At 49.7% G+C, this 17,182-nt stretch overlaps 5 protein-coding genes across 5 annotated transcripts; 3 read left to right on the top strand and 2 right to left on the bottom strand.

Annotated features, from left to right (window-relative positions):
- Nucleotides 1-1,294: 1,294 nt before the first annotated feature.
- Nucleotides 1,295-8,759, top strand: GGI43DRAFT_425686 (type I polyketide synthase; the record flags this gene model as incomplete). The annotated part of the gene is made up of 4 exons (XM_083208539.1): nt 1,295-6,517; nt 6,575-6,859; nt 6,920-7,335; nt 7,391-8,759. The coding sequence occupies 4 exons, from the start codon at nt 1,295-1,297 to the stop codon at nt 8,757-8,759; spliced, it is 7,293 nt and encodes a 2,430-aa protein (XP_083056370.1).
- Nucleotides 8,760-9,215: 456 nt separating this feature from the next.
- On the top strand, nt 9,216-11,589 carry GGI43DRAFT_416210 (phosphatase 2C-like domain-containing protein). Its single transcript, XM_083207254.1, has 3 exons — nt 9,216-9,448; nt 9,510-10,258; nt 10,309-11,589. Exons 2-3 carry the CDS (start codon nt 9,678-9,680, stop codon nt 11,285-11,287), a joined length of 1,560 nt encoding a protein of 519 aa, XP_083056369.1. The 5' UTR covers nt 9,216-9,448; nt 9,510-9,677; the 3' UTR covers nt 11,288-11,589.
- Nucleotides 11,590-11,741: 152 nt separating this feature from the next.
- On the bottom strand, nt 11,742-13,891 carry GGI43DRAFT_430727 (3-keto-disaccharide hydrolase; the record flags this gene model as incomplete). Its single annotated transcript, XM_083209307.1, has 3 exons — nt 11,742-13,355; nt 13,447-13,616; nt 13,682-13,891. 3 exons carry the CDS (start codon nt 13,889-13,891, stop codon nt 11,879-11,881), a joined length of 1,857 nt encoding a protein of 618 aa, XP_083056368.1. The 3' UTR covers nt 11,742-11,878.
- Nucleotides 13,892-14,761: 870 nt separating this feature from the next.
- On the bottom strand, nt 14,762-16,036 carry GGI43DRAFT_222994 (WSC domain-containing protein). The gene has a single exon (XM_083200393.1). The coding sequence runs from the start codon at nt 15,773-15,775 to the stop codon at nt 14,948-14,950; it is 828 nt and encodes a 275-aa protein (XP_083056367.1). The 5' UTR covers nt 15,776-16,036; the 3' UTR covers nt 14,762-14,947.
- On the top strand, nt 16,000-17,160 carry GGI43DRAFT_222997 (2EXR domain-containing protein). The gene has a single exon (XM_083200394.1). It carries the CDS (start codon nt 16,441-16,443, stop codon nt 17,047-17,049), a length of 609 nt encoding a protein of 202 aa, XP_083056366.1. The 5' UTR covers nt 16,000-16,440; the 3' UTR covers nt 17,050-17,160.
- Nucleotides 17,161-17,182: the final 22 nt, after the last annotated feature.

Here is a 17,182-nt window from a genome sequence, read left to right as displayed (position 1 = left end):
AAGGCAAAATTATTCACTTTACAGAGTAATTCCCAGGCAAGCGTCAAATGTAGTCCCCAATCCTAATTAATCCTGGATCATAATGCAGCCGTAAAAACTTTATCAAAATATCACTTTGCTACTATATGCTATACACGGAGCATCGCCTCCTTCCGAATTGGGCAAAATATGCATGGCGTCCTGAATACTTTTTTCTTCGCTCAAGAAATTTGGAGATTAATCACCATCTCAAAGCACATTTTGAGCTATCTTGGAGCTTCGGGTCGAATCTTCAATACCTTATGAGCTCATCGGAGAGAATAGAAGTAGTCATCAATAAGGGTCATCCTAGCTGAACCCGTGCCAGGATATGTGTTTCGAATTCCATCTGCGCAAACCTAAAAACGCACCAAGAAACACTGAGACCTCAAGGGATCACAATTACTATTCACCTTACGCACGCACGGCGCCTAATACGGCTCAACTCTTTACCGACAGCGTTTTGGCTCCATTCTGATTGCACCATCGCTAATCTACAGCACGTACCACGTAGTAAGGTAAGCATAATCTTGACGCTGTACAGTAAACATGGGATAATACGATCCTAAAGCAACAGCCCCGCATATGCAGCGTGCCTAAGCGAAATGGTCAATATGATATGTTAGTGCTGAAAAGATACTCCGTACCACCCGCTTAATTCCCATAATGAGAATACTATTATGCCCCACACTAATTGTCTTATTCAAGCCAAGCTTTATTACTGTGAATCCAAATCAATGTCAGATCAATTGCTTAGACCTTGGCTTGGCATACCAATACCCCTGGCCTTACTCTTGCTCAGGAAGTAGGGCGAGTTTCGACAGAGTCAACCAGCTCTCCACAAACTTCACGATAGGCTTCGGCAAGAGTATGGTGTCGCTCGGGGCTCCTACAACAAGACATAAGTATTCCATCCAGCCTACAACATGGAACGATTCTCATAGGACAAATCTTCTCTGCTATCGGCCCGGCTTTGGATGATGCGGCGTTGAGGAAATCACATTAGCTTCTCACACTTGCACGATAAATCACGACGGATGACTACTGGTCAATAGAAGTGCAAAACAGCGTTCTCTTTTTACATTCACAATAGGCAAAATCGCCTAAGAGAAATCAGACCATCATGAACGGCCACGCCAATGGGAACAATGGGTCTACAGTGACCGAATCAAACGGCACTTACACAAATGGTATCAACGGTGTCAATGGGGTCAATGGCAATGGCCACAAGGACATCAACACAGAAAAGTCTTTCCAGCCTGTTGCCATCTGCGGTATGGCATGTCGCCTACCTGGAGGCATCGCCTCACCCTCAGATCTGTGGTCCTTTCTTCACGCCGGCCAAGATGCTTGCGGCCCCGTGCCGGCCACCCGCTACAACGTCTCTGCCTACTATTCGCCGAACAAGAAGCCTGGCAGCGTCATTACGCAGAAGGGCTACTATCTTGATTCCACCAATGACCTGGCCGCGCTGGACACGTCCTTCTTCTCCATGTCCCGCAGCGAAGTTGAGACTCTTGACCCCCAGCAACGCATGCTCCTCGAGGTCGCCCGCGAGGCCCTCGATGATTCCGGGGAAACGGGCTGGAAGGGTTCCAATACTGGTGTGTACGTTGGTAGCTATGGATCGGAATTTTATGATGTCACGTTCCGTGACTCGCAGGTCCATGGCATCTACCAAGTCTTGGGCCCAGGCGATTTCATGGTCTCCAATCGCGTCTCCTACGAGCTCGACCTACACGGCCCCAGTGTGACAATACGAACAGCTTGCTCTGCATCTCTCATCGGCCTCAACGAGGCCTGCATGGCCATGGCACGCGGTGACTGCACATCTGCCATTGTTGGCGGCAGCAACATCATCATGGCTCCGACTATGACCGCTGCAGCATCTGAGCAAGGCGTTCTCAGCCCCGATGGCTCATGCAACACGTTTTCCGCCAACGCAAACGGCTACGCACGTGGTGAGGGCATTGTTGCCATCTACCTGAAGCCCTTGGCAGACGCGATTCGGGACGGCAACCCCATCCGCGCAGTCGTTACTGGCACGGCAACCAACCACAACGGCCACACATCAACTGTTTCACAGCCCAGCTCTCGGGCTCAAGAAGCCCTGATTAGGCAGGCATACCGGACTGCTGGCATCACCGATATCACTAAAACAGGATACTTTGAGTGTCACGGCACTGGAACCAGAACTGGTGACCCCATTGAAACGACAGCCGTGTCTGCCTGCTTCGGCAAGGCTGGTGTGCATATTGGATCAATCAAGGCAAACCTCGGCCACGCAGAGGGCGCGGCTGGCCTTGTGGGCGTCATCAAGGCCGTCCTTGCTTTGGAGAACCGCACGATTCCACCAAGCATCAAATCTCTCCCACACAACCCTGCCATCCCATTCGAGGAGGCTAATCTCATCGTGCCTACTGAGCCAACACCATGGCCTGAAGATCGTGATGAGCGTGTGAGCGTCAACAGCTTCGGTCTCGGCGGTTCCAATGCTCACGCCATCATCGAATCAGCAGCCAGCTTCAATGTGAAACGCAAATCTGAGACGAGCAGAGCAGCGTCAACTACACCTCATCTGTTGCTCTTATCCGCTAATACCCCAGCATCTCTCAAGGACGTAGGCGAGAAGTACAAGGCTTTCCTCGAAAAGACTCCAGAGCTGTTGCCAGATGTGGCGTATACTCTTGCTAATAAGCGAGAGCATCTACCACATCGCACATTTGCAGTCTGCACCAGCGACAACTTTACGCTAGGCGCTCCCGCTCCGACCAAAGTGCAGCCAGGTCAGGAAACTTCCCTGGTCATGGTTTTCACCGGCCAGGGCGCACAATGGGCACGCATGGGCTTTGAGCTTCTTCGTTCCAAGACAAACTCCGTCTTCAGCAGCACTATTGCGTCTCTCGACAAAGCTCTTCAGGAGCTGGGCCCGCTAGCTCCGTCATGGACCCTTGATGAAGAGCTTCGTAAGCCTGCACGAAAGAGTCGTGTTGATGAAGCTGAATTCTCTCAGCCTTTATGCACAGCGCTGCAGGTCGCTCTAGTAGACACTTACGCTTCGATTGGCATTCGTCCATCCGCAGTCCTTGGCCACTCCAGCGGCGAGATTGCCGCCGCATACGCCGCTGGTGGGCTCAGCGCCAGTGAGGCTATCAAGGTGGCTTACTTGCGTGGATTGGTAACCAAACAGCAGAATCGCAAGGGCGGCATGGCAGCTCTGGGCCTAAGTTGGGAGGCAGCACAGGAGCATCTTGTGCCTGGCGTAGTGCTGGCCTGTGACAACGCCCCAAACAGTGTGACCATATCAGGCGATAGAGAACCGGTAGAGGAAACGGTCAAGAAAATCAAGCAGTCTGGCTCTGCAATTCTAGCCACCCTCCTCAAAGTTGAGAAGGCGTATCACTCCCCACACATGGTTGAGATTGGGGCTGAATACTTTGCCAGCATGGCTGACGCCGGTGTGGCGGGTGAGGCGAACACTGTTCCATTCTTCTCAAGCGTTTCAGGCGAACTGTTCGTCCCTGGATCTGAGAATAAATTCGGACCCAAATATTGGCAGAAAAATCTTGAATCCCCTGTGCTATTTAAATCTGCCGTCTCTGCTGCCGTCAAACATCACGCTGGTCCCTCTAAGCAGGTGTTCCTTGAAGTTGGTCCCCACGCAGCCCTGGCTGGACCAGTCCGTCAGATTCTCACCCACAACTCCAGCAGCGCATCATACATTTCGACTTTGACACGAAGGACGGACAGCGCCGAAAGCTGGCTTTCCGCTCTTGGTCAACTCTTTTCCCAGCATGTCTCGTTCGATCTGCATACTTTAATGCCGACTGGAAATGCCCTCTCAGACCTGCCCACTTACCCCTGGGATCATCATCGCACTCACTGGAAGGAATCTCGCGTCATTCAGGAGTGGCGCATGCGTAAACACCCGCACCATGACCTCTTAGGTGCAAAGGTCCCTGACAGCACAGACCTCGCGCCAGTGTGGCGGAACATGCTGCACATTGAAAATGCTCCCTGGATCCGTGACCACAAGATCAACGCGGATATCATCTTCCCCTTTGCCGGATACGTTGCCATGGCGGCCGAGGCTATCCGTCAGATCACTGGTGTCGATGAAGCAGTTGAGTTTCGAAATATTGCCGTACCCAGCGCCTTGGTTGTCAATGAGAATTCACCCAAAGAGCTTGTGACCACTTTCCATCGCCTCCGTCTAACAGATTCTTTGGAGAGCGAATGGTGGGAGTTTAGCATTACATCACACAACGGACACACCTGGACAAAGCACTGTTCTGGCGAGGTCCAGGCTCGGGAAGAGAAAGATGTCACGCGCAATCGCGTTCCTCCGCAGGATGATCTACCGCGTAAAGCTTCCAGCAAGCGTTGGTACAACATCATCCACCGCGAGGGTCTCGACTATGGCTACCATTTTACAAGTCTAGAAGATATCACGACGACCACGACTGGCGAACGAGCTGCCCGAGCAAAAGTCCGCAACAATTGGCATGGAGACGAGCAATTTTACCACCTTCACCCTGTCATATTGGATTCGTACTTCCAACTCCTCAGCATTGCCGCTCGATATGGACTCACGCATGACTACCACCAAGTTATTCCAGCCAGCATAGGTTCGTTGATCCTTCGCCGCAGCGCCGTCGATAATCTTGTGGTGTCGGCGATAGCTGAACCCGTCGGCAGCGGGGTCTGCGGTACAGGCACAGTTACAGCTGGCGACGAGCTCATCATCGAGGTCTCGAATGTTCGTCTATCAGCCTTTACAAACAATGATGTGGAAGAACGCTCGACCATTACTGCACGTAGTGAGTGGGTTCCACACATTGAGACTGACGCCCTCAGCACGCTTGTGAAGCCGACGCGAGAGAATCAAACCTACACCGCAACGTTGGATGAGTTTGTCAATCTCTCGATTGCTGCCTCTCGGAGATCGACTACCGGTCTGAATGTCATTCCGGAACTTCAGCGATACAAGGCATGGCTTGACGAGCACTCATCATCTTCGGACGGATTGGACGATGCCACGTTGAGCGCTCGTATCGAATCTCTCGCAACAACTTTGGCTTCAACACCCGCTGCCCCCATTGCGAAAGCAATCACTTTAGTCACAGACAATGCACCTGCAATGCTTTCCGGCCGAAAAAAGCCTTCTGAAGCATTGGATACAGAAGACGCCCTCGGGAAGCTTAATCGTTTCTTAGAGGATTTCGATGGATCTGCATTTTATAACCGCCTTGGTCACTTTAAGCCCAACCTTCGAGTTCTGGAGCTAGGTGCAGGTACTGGCTCGGCCACAGCTAACATTGTTAAGGATCTGACACGACCTGACGGCCAGGTGCTATTCTCGCACTATGTTGTGTCTGATCCATCTCCTGGCAGGACTGCAACCCTCAAGTCGCGCTTCGAAGGCCTCTCTAACATGAGTTTTGAAACATTGGACATGACGATTGACGCCGACGTCCAAGGATTTAATGAAGCAGACTTTGATCTTATCATTGCAGCAGGAATTCTCCATAGTACACCCAAGCTTTCAGAATCCCTCGTCCGGGTTCGTCAGCTTCTCGCCCCGTCAGGAAGGCTTCTGCTCCAGTCCATTCGACCCGGTCTGTCGTGGTCCAAATATATCCTTGGGCTTTTCCCCAATTGGGAGATTGGTGTCGATGACGGCAGAGCTGGTGAGCCGTATGTCGATGTGAAGAGTTGGCAAGAGAGGTTGGCGACGGCAGAGTTAGAAACTGCTGGAGAGCCTACATTCGATTCTGAGTCAGACCATATAAGCCATGTTATCATAGCGAGACCCCAGCGCGACTATCTTCCAACAAAGAAGGTTACTATTCTCTCCGAATCCTCAGCCGAATCTTCCAGGTCCCGCCCCATCACTGAAGAATTGCTCGCGCGCGGGTATGAAATTTCCTACTGCAACCTCGCAGATATTCCTCCGGCCAGTCAAGACATAATCGCCCTTCTCGATGAACAAACACCGTTCTTGGAGCAGTTAGACGCCACCAAGCTTGAGAAGCTAAGAACTTTCATCGACAACATCGCTAATTCGGGTCTTCTGTGGATTACCCAGCCTTCTCAGAGCCAATGTGCAGACCCAGGCTTTGCCCAGATTCACGGTCTGGCTCGCTGTATCCGCTCAGAACTGGGCATTGCCTTTGCAACTTGCGAGGCAGATGATACGCAGAGCCTGCGAGGACGTCAAGCGGTTGTTGACGCATTCCAAAGGTTCTCAGAACGCGTCAATGACGGAGAAATTGAGCCGGATTTCGAGTATGTTATTGATAACGGTGTGAGGCGTGTCAATAGATTCTTCCCATTTTCTGCAAGCGAGGCTACAGTCGTTGAGGCGACCAAGGATGCGCGATTGACTATTGGTCACCCCGGACGTCTTGACACCCTTGGCTGGGAAGGAGAGATTCTGAATGAACCCCAAGCGGATGAGGTGCAAGTAGAGATACACGCAGGGGGTTTGAACTTTCGTGTAAGTAATTTGTCAACTATGGTTCCGGCGAGGTGACTATGCTAATCACATTTGTAGGATATTCTGGTGGCGATGGGAATCATCGAGCTGTCCCCTCCTACCTTTGGTTATGAGGCCACAGGAATCGTGCGTCGTTTGGGACCAAAGGCAGGAAAGCTCAGCGTCGGAGACAGAGTTGCCCTCACAGGAATCAAAGCCTTTGCGTCGACCGTCACGATCACTGAAAATCTGTGTGAAAAGCTCCCAGACGAGCTCGACTTCACAAGTGGAGCTTCCATGCCGCTGGTTTTTGCTACAGCCATCTATTCGCTAATCAACATCGGTGCGCTTGAAAAGGGCCAAGTAAGTGGAATCTCTCTCTCTCTCTAAATAGTTCGTTAATAATGCTAACGATGCTCAAAGTCTGTTCTCATCCATAGCGGCTGTGGTGGCGTGGGCTTAGCTGCAATCCAACTGGCGCGCATGATTGGTGCCGAGATTTATACAACAGTCAGCAGTGAGAAGAAAGTAGAATTCCTCATGCAAGAGTTTGGCATCTCAAGAGATCACATTTTCAACTCCCGAAATGTGAGCTTCGAAGAAGACTTGCTAAAGGCAACCAATGGCAAGGGAGTTGACCTGGCGCTCAACTCGCTCTCGGGTGAGTTGCTACATGCAACTTGGCGCTGCATTGCCAAGTGGGGAACTTTGGTAGAGATTGGAAAGCGTGATCTTCTTGGTGCTGGCAAGCTGAGCATGGAGGTGTTCCTTGCCAACCGTAGCTATCGATGTGTAGACATTGACGCGATGTGCAGGGAGAGGCCCGAGATGGTCGGCCGGTGAGTTTTGTTTGATGATTGCTCACTTGATGAATCAGGCTAACAAGGCAACAAGGTTACTTCGATCAATGATGGACTTCTATCGCGATGGACATATTCGAGCCATCTCGATTGACAAGGTCTTCCCCAGCTCCAAGGTGCAAGAAGCATTCCAGCACATGCAGCAGGGCAGCCACATTGGCAAAATTGTACTTGAGTTCCGCGAGCCGACAACTGGGGAGCTTCAGCTTGGACAGATTCAACCTGCGAGTGCGTCTTCTACAACAGTGCTTGATAGCTCTGCTTCGTATCTGCTCGTGGGCGGCCTTGGTGGTCTGGGTCGTTCAGTAGCGGTATGGATGGTCCAGAACGGGGCCCGACACCTCACATTCCTTTCACGAAGTGCTGGAACAACCGACTCGGACAAGCTCTTTGTCAAGGAGATTCAGAGCATGGGCTGTGAGGTGCATCTGGTACGCGGAAGCGTCACCGAAGCGGCAGACGTGGCTCGCGCCGTTGCGGAATCGCCTCGCACCCTCAAGGGAATAATCCAGATGACAATGGTGCTTCATGACCAAGCCTGGAGGAAGATGACCATTGACGAGTGGCACGGAACGGCGGCGCCCAAGGTGAAGGGAACATGGAATCTGCACAACGAGACGCAGTCGCTGAATCTCGACTTCTTCATCTTGTTCAGCTCACTGTCCGGCATCGTTGGCCAGCCCGGACAGGCCAACTATGCCAGCGCAAACACTTTCCTCGATGCATTCGTCAAGTTCCGAACTAGCAAGGGGCTGCCCTGCACGTCACTCAACATTGGAGCCGTGGAGGGCGCAGGCTATCTTGCCCAGGACGATGAGTTGCTCAAGAAGATGAAGGGAACTGGCTGGCGGGCCGTGCAAGAGTCTGAGCTGCTGGACGTGTTGGGGGCTGTGATGCGGCCCTCGCTTGCGGCACCGGTTCAAACTGGTGCGTCAGAGTCTAGCCTCTTCAACGCAGGCCAGACTCTCGTGGGCATCGCGCCAGTCATTCCTCTCAGCAGTCCCGACAGCAGCGCCAAGCTTCGCAAAGACGTCCGTATGTCGGTGTTCCGCAACATTCGCAGCCAAGCCAAGGGCGGTGCCTCGAGCGACGGCCTGCGGCAATTCCTAACCGCAGCCAAGGCCAGCCCAGAGATGCTCAGCAAACCAGAGTCAGTCGTCTTGTTGTCGCAAGAGATTGGCAAGAAGCTACTGGGCCTGGTTCTCCGGCCTGCCGACGACGAGATTGACGTGTCTCTGTCGCTTGCAGCGCTGGGACTGGACTCGATGGTGGCCGTCGAGATGCGGGCGTGGTGGAAGCAGATGTTTGGGCTGGATATCAGTGTCTTGGAGATGTTGAGCATGGGAACGCTCGAGGCGTTGGGCAAGCAAGCTGCCGAGGGCCTGCTGGCGTTGCATGGCTAAGACATTTGAAGTCGCAGTATATTATATCTGCGAGGGCTGAGCTAGGTACTGGGTAGTAAGTACATCACGTTTCGTTAGTGTGTAGCTTTCACTGGGGCTCAACTGGGGAGCCAAGTCCACATTTTCTTCCTACCCTGAATCTGGAGTAGAAAAATATTATGTATACCATGGTATTAATAATAACCTTCTAAAATTAATTACATATCATCATTATAAATATTTATTCCTTTCTAAAACTATACCTGCTTTTTATATCAATATATTTTATAAATAATAGTTGAGATACTTGGCGATTAGATCAGCTTATAATATGCCATATCTCTATTACTGGATGCCTGAAATATCAGCACATAGCATATAATCCAGACTGGAGAAACCTAATAGTATTCGTTATTAGTAACTAAAACTAAATTAGTCGTAGTTACGAAACGAAAAATGAAAAGCGAAATACTACTCACTTCTTATACAACCCTGCTGTGACCTTTCTTTTTTAAAATACAGCAATGGTGCAAATTCGCTGAGTAGCAGTCAGTGCAGTCGGTGCTAATCTGGAAGATGTCCAAGCCCCCAGGCTACTCCGTATACTAACCCAAACTATCCTCACTAACCCTGGGCTCCCCATTTGGGCATCTGGAGAAGCGGTTAGTGCGGCAGGTGGCCGCTCTCCCGCTCTCGGGTTGTACGAAAAGCTAATCAATAATCAATATAATAATCAATATTATAAGCGGAGAAAATGGGGCGAATGACAACTTCTGTACAAGATCTTGGTTTCTGCGTGATTATGCTAGATCTAGAGGAGGCGCAGTTGGGCCAAATGGACCACTTTTTCTCACTGTGCCTGTGAAATTGCCTGGTATACATGGGCATTGTTCGTCCTTCTGCTCAAGTCTCGTGACCTCTCAGAGTGACCGTGAATCTATGACCGTGAATCCGTTGACAAGGACTCCAACCTCACGTCTTGCTCTTCACTTCCCCGCACGCTCTACATCTTTCAGCCAATTAGCCACCAAAGTCATGTTGCGTCTCACTACGGCTCGCCTGGGTGCGAGGATCACGCCCGGCAGACACAGTGTCACGGCCCCTCAGCAACTTTCTCGACGTTGGCTGTCTGATTCCCAGGCGCCAAAATCTGCACCACCACGTCCAAACATCTTGCTTTGGGGGGCATGTGCGGCTGTCGCTGCTGGCGGAGGATACTTCTGGCTCAATAGCGGCACAGGGACCAAGACAGCGACTGTCCCTCTTCTTAAACTCGTTTCCTCTGAAGACGAAATTTCGGTACTCTCGCCTGTGCCCATCCTAGACTTGAAAGCAGCGAACCAAAAGTTACGGGAGCAGGCTCAGTCGTTCGTCTTTGATGACAAAGATGGACAAAAAGGCCGCGTTGATGTCGTCCGCGTCGCCAGCAATGACCCTGTTGAGGATGAGTGGTCTGTTGCTGTTGGGAAAGGTGTTCAGGGCAGGACGGCGCTGTATGCGGGTGTTTATGATGGACACTCGTACGTGAACTCCTGATTCTGGGGAGTATCGAGACTGACCTGAATCATAGTGGCTGGGCTACCTCAAAGGTACTGAAGCAGGCGCTCATCCCGTATGTTTCAACGGCGCTCTCCAATGTCTCGGCCCCGACCTCGGGCGATGTTATCGATGCTGCAATCAAAAGAGCCTTCACCAGCCTTGATGACAGAATTTTGGGTACTGCCCGCAAGGCCGCTGAAGCAGGTTACGAGCCTGGGTCCGCCGAAGTCATAGCTGCTCTTGCACCAGCAATCGCTGGTTCTTGTGCTCTGCTATGTATCTATGACCCCAAGTCATCTGTGCTGCGTACCGCCGTGACAGGCGACTCACGTGCAGTTCTCGGATCCTGGTCTTCAGAGTCGGGTAGCTTTGTGGCTTCCGCTCTGAGTGAGGACCAAACAGGATTCAACAAAGATGAAGTCAAAAGGTTGAACGCCGAGCACCCTGGAGAAGGAGACGATATTCTTAGTCCCAAAACGGGTAGGCTCATGGGGATTGCCATCACTCGGGGTTTCGGTGACCATAGGTGGAAATGGCCCAATGAGTTTTTGAACTTTCTCAAATCAAATTATCACGGCACTGATCCTCGTCCCAAGTCCAAAACACCGCCTTACATGATTGCTACCCCGGAGGTTACCACCCGCTCCGTCCAAACTTCAGACTTTGTCATACTCGCATCAGATGGGCTCTGGGATGTCATGTCTAACGAGGATGCTGTGACTTGTGTCTCCCGCTGGCTCTCAGCGCGACGTCTAGGCAAACCAGAAGCTGTTGTAGATGTCAAGACCACAGGCTACACAATAGACGATGAGGGATGGCCATCTTACAAGGCGACACCCGAACATTTTGCTATAGAAGATCTCGACAATGCGGCGGTGTGCTTGGTTAAGAATGCGCTGGGAGGGACGAGAAGGGCTATGTTTTGTGGCTCGATGACAGTAACTACACCTACTAGCCGATATGTGAGAGACGATATCACAGTGCAGGTTATCTTCTTCAAGGACCCTTAAAGCCAAGTAAATCTACTAGAGTTGTATGGATTTATCAAGAATACTAGTATAGCTTTGTTTTTTTAGTTAGTTTTTGCATTCTGTTAAGTTGTTGTGTTTGGTAAGCTTGCTTCTGGCAAATCAGCTGAGGTGGAGCAAGCTATTGGGGTTATATTTGAGAAGCATGGAAAAGGCTACGAGGCTACCGAGGCCAGCCTTTCGCAGTTCCTGGAATATACAGATCTAGTAACAACCCTTATACTGTAAGGGACATTTCACTGCGCATCCATATCTGAGTTGTTCTATTTGATGTATTCCGTACGCCATTTAATGGGAAGATGGGCTATTCGTCGCCCAAAGAAAGGATAATACACTTATAAGCCATTTCCAACTCCATTGAATGAGCGTTGCAATATAGCACATACATGACGATTGGCACGTAGGTTACTGGGACATGTATATATCTTGGCTCTACCAAAACACGCCTCACTAACAATGCAGTACTTCACACACAGATTAAAAATAATGCAGCTTTTACTATTCCGTACACAATTAATATTTCGCCCAGCAGTTAGCTGAGAAACACACTATCGCATACACAGCAGGTCTACTCTATAAGATTGGGCCCAGGCTTTGTTGGGGCACAATCTCGAAGTTGTCATAGATGGCTCCTGCTTCATACACACGCGCGCCGACTACACCAGATGAGAAAGTGCCGTCACTCTGAGTGATTTGAGCGTGTGACATATCGTCAACATAAACAGTCAGAGTGTTTCCCGACGCGACAACACGTATGTGATGTGTTGTGTTTGGCTGGATATCCATCTTGGCGTTCTTCAACTCAGTCCAATTGTTTTGTGCGCGACCGAGTGTAACCTGAGTGCGCTGAATACCAAGGTAGTATCCTCGGTAACTATCAGCGCCCTCATGGACGTCGGATGCGCGAAATATGATGCCTGCGTTTCCATCGCTAGAAGTCAATGTCACGTCGACGTCGAAGGTGAAGTCTTTGAAGGCGGTGCTGAGAACAGCCTTGGCGGTATGAACCTTGGGGACAGTCATAACTCCATTTCGGCCATCGAAACCGCCGTCCACAATGGTCCAACCGACCATGTTCTTTTCAAAACCATCATATACCATGGGTGCAATGTAGATGTTGTCAAATGTTGCACCGGTCTGATAGACACGAACGCCACAGCTTCCGGCGCGAAAGGTACCATCTCTAACGGAGATTCTCCTGTCGCTGCGCGTGTTTAAGCTGACAAAGATGTTGTCACCAGCAGCTTCAACAATCACAATATACTTTTTCCCGGGCTGGATATCAGCTTTGACGCTGCTGAGCTGGTTCCAATTATTATCAGCTCGGCCGAGAGTTATGGACCCCCCTTTCTCGCTGCTGATGCCGACATAATAGCCCTGGTAAGAATCAACACCACGTCCGACGTTGGATGCACGGAATAGAAGACCGGCATTGCCACTTTGGCCGGATAATGTGACTTCAGCCCTCATGATGAAATCATTCATCTGGGCGTTGACAATAGCCTTGCCACCTTGTGAGCTGCCAGCGACCAACGCCTTTGTGTCAGCCGAGTATGTGCCGTCGATAACATTCCATCCAGCCATATTTCCTGCCTCAAAATCATAACTGCTAATCACAGACACACAAGCATATGTGTTTGCCCACATGCCAGAGCAATTGGGGCCAGCTTTCCTGTTCCAGCTCGCCAAGTCTTTGACCGTGATGCCGTTTTCGTCTGCGATGGTGTCACAAGACTGCCCTTCCTTGATATAATAGAACTTGCTGCAAGTATCTATTATATCAGGCTGAACGGGCGATGGCGTTTGAATACCGTTACCGGGCTTTGTAGGGGTGGAAGGACGGCCAATGATGGAAATGCACACATAATTCTCAGCCCATAGACCACTGCACCTAGTTCCCCCAACGCCTTTGTTCCACGAAACGAATTCATCTATAGTGATTCCATTTTTATCCGCAATATCTTGGCAAGAATCACCGCTCTGAACGAGATAGAAGGCGTTGCAGTTGTCAACCATTCCTACTTGAGTTGGGGTAGGAGTCGTGATGCCACTAATTGGATCTAATTAGCATTTTAAAGCCCCATATGACAACTTATATGTCAAAAAAAAAAAAAAAAAAAAAAGACAGCAGAAGCACTTACTTGCTAGGTTTTGTTGTGGTGGAAGACGGCGGTGTAATCGATTTGGATGCGCTGGGCAGGGGTAGAGTAGTAGATTTTGGCGTTGTTGGGATAGAGGGTTCATTTGTGGCTTCAATACAATATGACCTCCCAGTGATAAAGTTGTTGCATGAGGCGGCTATCTCGGGATTCTAGAAAGATATTGTCTTAGTTATACACTCCCAGTTTAGGCTTCAGAGTGAATAAGCCCACTCACCCAGCGTAGCCAGTTATCGTTACTGACGAGCAGCGTGGACGGCACATCCTCGCATGCAACGCTTCCGTCGTCATTGTCATACCAAAAAGTACAATATTTGGTGGTGGAGGGGTCAAAAGGGTATTTTGGCTTGACATCTCGACGACCGTTGGGATGAGCCACTGCAATCTGTACAACAGATGCCGCAAGGAGCGGTGTCAAGACTCGCATCGTTTGAACGGATTTAATCAGACAAGACAAAAAGAGCAGTGGATTTCCTCGTCAAAAACGACAGAAGCCTCCTTATTTCCACATTTATAATGCATTATAGAAATGGACGAATGAACTTCTACGGTTTGTCGGACATGTTCAAAGGGCACATGCCACTGCGGAGATTATCCTTCGTATTCAGCTTCTCATGTCAGCTCATGTTGTTGGTTGACATCTTGCAAAAATTTTCAGTATGAGTCAAACGAGAATAAAAACGCAATCTCGTATGCAAAGCCCGCCACATATGGCAAGAATCTTTGAAGCATTCTCATGAGTCTTGTCTGCCAAAATTACAGCACAGGGATTATGCAGCGCGGAACAGTCCCCATTTGGTATAACGTAGGGATGCGAGCCGCAGGACCCTTGTTGATACTTGGAGGTACATGTCAGGGGTTCTGTGGATTCTCGGATTCCATCCGAACTGATCTGCTTTCCTCTTCATCATGGCTTAATACCCGAGATCCGAATAAAGGATTAATCGCGCAGAATAGTAGCCGCGGCGAGCCGACTGACGCCAAGGTCTAGCTCAAGTAGGTCTCACAAATGAGGATGGCTTGCCAATTCCTCTTCATTACGGAGTCGTGTTGAGGCCTAGGCCATCTAGTTTCTGTGAGGCGTATTTCTCGTTTCCCATACAGTAGCGTTGTCGGCGACTGTCAACTCTGCATGAAACCAAAGTTAGATTGCCAAGGTCTTCCAGTACATGATTCCCAGAACCACTGATTGTTTGGGAGTTTGATTTTTTACTTTGGTTGAATCGCAGCGTTAATGCCAGAAGAAAAATTCCATTGCATCTTTAGTTAGTTTTCACTATCTCAAGATATCGCAACTTGTAAATTGGACATGTAGGGTAGAGTCTGACCAATCAATAGACGTAACCCTCAGATAGTGCTTCCTTTCCAGAAACTCTTACGAAGGATTGTTATGTTTATTGGTAAAAAGCATATCTCAAGGAACGCAGGTAAACCATTTGAATTAAAACTATCAACGAGTTTAAAAGTACACAGCAATCCTCCTCTACAAGAAACCAATGTTCTTCATCGCTCCAGAACTAGCTTCGCTCGGCTGAGCAGCACCAGCTGTATGAGTGCTGATAGTGGCGCTGTGAGTGCTTGTGGCGGTGCTTATGTCGGTGCTTATGTCAGTGCTTATGCCAGTGCTGGTAGTGTACCTTGATGCTGGGTCTGGTTTGACGGCCCCGAAAACATTTAGGCAATCCTTGCCTCCGCAGTTCTTCGTCGCGTCACCTGTACAGGCCATGTTGCAGTCGGTCTTGTGCGGCGTCCATTCACCAGCGACATAGCCACTACACCAACACTGATTGCCTGCCTTGACGCCTGCATATTCGTAATTCAAACGGTAGCAGGTGTCCTGGCATTTGGGGATCGTGAGAGCGGCATCTCCGTCTTTATCGCTGACGAGCTTGGCGAGGATTGACCGGTTCGGCCTATCGGCATAGCAACCAAGTTCTCTCCATGCGGTTGGAGATGGCCGCAAAGCTGTCGTCGACGTTGTAGTGGTGATAGGTATTGTACTAGACGTAGTTGTAGAGGTCATTGTAGCCAACAACTGGCTTAGCTTCTGGTGAGTCAAGATGCAATATGAAGCTACTATCCAGAGTTTGTCGCAATTGACGCCCACAGATGGATTCCATTGGGCGAATTCTTCGGGCGTGAGGTCAAAATAATCCCTGACTTCTTTACAGGTTTTGTCGCCGGGGTTATTGATCCAATCGACGCAGTCTTTGGTTGTGGCAGGGTCATATTGCAATAGAGGGTATGGCGTCGCGACACAAAGCCGCGAGCTGAGAGCGACGACCGCAAAAGAAATCAGAGCGTTCTTCATGATGGAGACAAGTGCGTAAAGCTTGAGTGAAACAAGTGAAGCGAGCTGGGAACAGGTCAGCTGGGAAGAGGTAAGACCTGCGTCTCGTATAATATTCTCTGGCTCATCCTGGGCGCTCGCGTTCTGGTGGGAGCGACTTAGACGAGGGCCACGCACTTTATTTTAGCGTCGATGCAACCTCCTTTTTAGGAAGATGGAATGGTACTAGAGCAAGGCTTTGCGGCTAGCGGTTTAAATTGCCATTAATTTCCGTTGCAGCTCGGGCGTGAAATGAATAAGCTTAAGTTGAAGCTTTCTCGACCCTTTGCTCACACTACTAACCATCCAGCTTTCGGAGTAATCTTCTCTTTTGGCCCCTAGCAATTGGTCATTAAAGTAGTTTACACTCTTAAAGCTCTTTTCAACAACGAGCACTTATTGTGCTTCATCCATTCATTTAACAAAGGAGGCAGGGCACGGTCACATGCGAATAGATCTCTCAGCAGAAGTGGAGACGCACCTGGCAAAAGTTCCTCACCGTATATGAGCCTCAGTGCAACCTCGGACACATTATATATTGTTCAGCAAAATTCTTCAACCGCAGGTCCCATTTCCTTTCAATGTTGGTTCCTTCCAACGCACCTTTAACCTTAAATTAATGCCTCTTACCAACTTCCAACACACCAATGAAAAACTTTTCCAGTCTCCCCTTGGAGCTCCGCTCACAGATTTGGCTATTGACCATTGAACCACGCCGCACCGTCGAGGTTCGCTTCAAGTACATCTTGGTTGTTGATGAGAGCGACGGAAGAGACTTCTATGAAGCCATATGGGATGCCCCGCCTGCACTGGTATATGCGACCTCACCTACACCGGTACCGGCCGCACTCCATACTTGCCGCGAAGCTCGCAGTGCCATTGCTCGGAAATACGAGCGCGCCTTTACTGGTGGCACTGAGCCTCGGTATGTCTGGGTGAACTTTGACTTGGACATCATTTCCATTGATAAGTCTCGCTTCACCTGGATGAAACCCGAGGCACCGCGTATTCGTTGGCTTAAATTCGCACGTGAGGTGGACGATTGCTACTTTTATGATGAGCAACTTGAATTGGAGATGTTTTCCAACATAGAAGAACTCATAGTTGTCCGAAATGATGCCGAGATAGACTGGGATGATCCAGACGAAGAACGCTTCTACTGGCCATGTCCGACAGATAGGGTGTGGTTTATTGACGTAGAGACGGATGAAAAGATTACCTGGGCTGAGAACCAGCGGAGATGCAATGAACAATGAAAAGATATTGTAATTGAGAATAAAGGGAGAAAGGGTGAATGAAGTAGCAGAAAATTCTAAAAAATATAAATGCAAATCATAATTAATACGGGTACCTAATAGATAGATATATATATATATTTTAAAAAAAATG

Source organism: Trichoderma evansii (genome assembly GCF_050947405.1).
Source record: "Trichoderma evansii strain SZMC 28006 chromosome Unknown GGI43scaffold_27, whole genome shotgun sequence".
Taxonomy (NCBI): Eukaryota; Fungi; Ascomycota; class Sordariomycetes; order Hypocreales; family Hypocreaceae; genus Trichoderma; species Trichoderma evansii.
This window is presented reverse-complemented; position numbering and strand designations above follow the sequence as displayed.

Excerpts from the sequence above, each read along its gene's own strand:
- GGI43DRAFT_222997 (XM_083200394.1), top strand. The coding sequence starts at position 16,441 with ATGAAAAACTTTTCCAGTCTCCCCTTGGAGCTCCGCTCACAGATTTGG.
- GGI43DRAFT_222994 (XM_083200393.1), bottom strand. The coding sequence starts at position 15,775 with ATGAAGAACGCTCTGATTTCTTTTGCGGTCGTCGCTCTCAGCTCGCGG.
- GGI43DRAFT_416210 (XM_083207254.1), top strand. The coding sequence starts at position 9,678 with ATGACCGTGAATCCGTTGACAAGGACTCCAACCTCACGTCTTGCTCTT. Across the intron at positions 10,259-10,308 it reads GGTGTTTATGATGGACACTC|TGGCTGGGCTACCTCAAAGG; the intron begins GTACGTGAACTC and ends CCTGAATCATAG.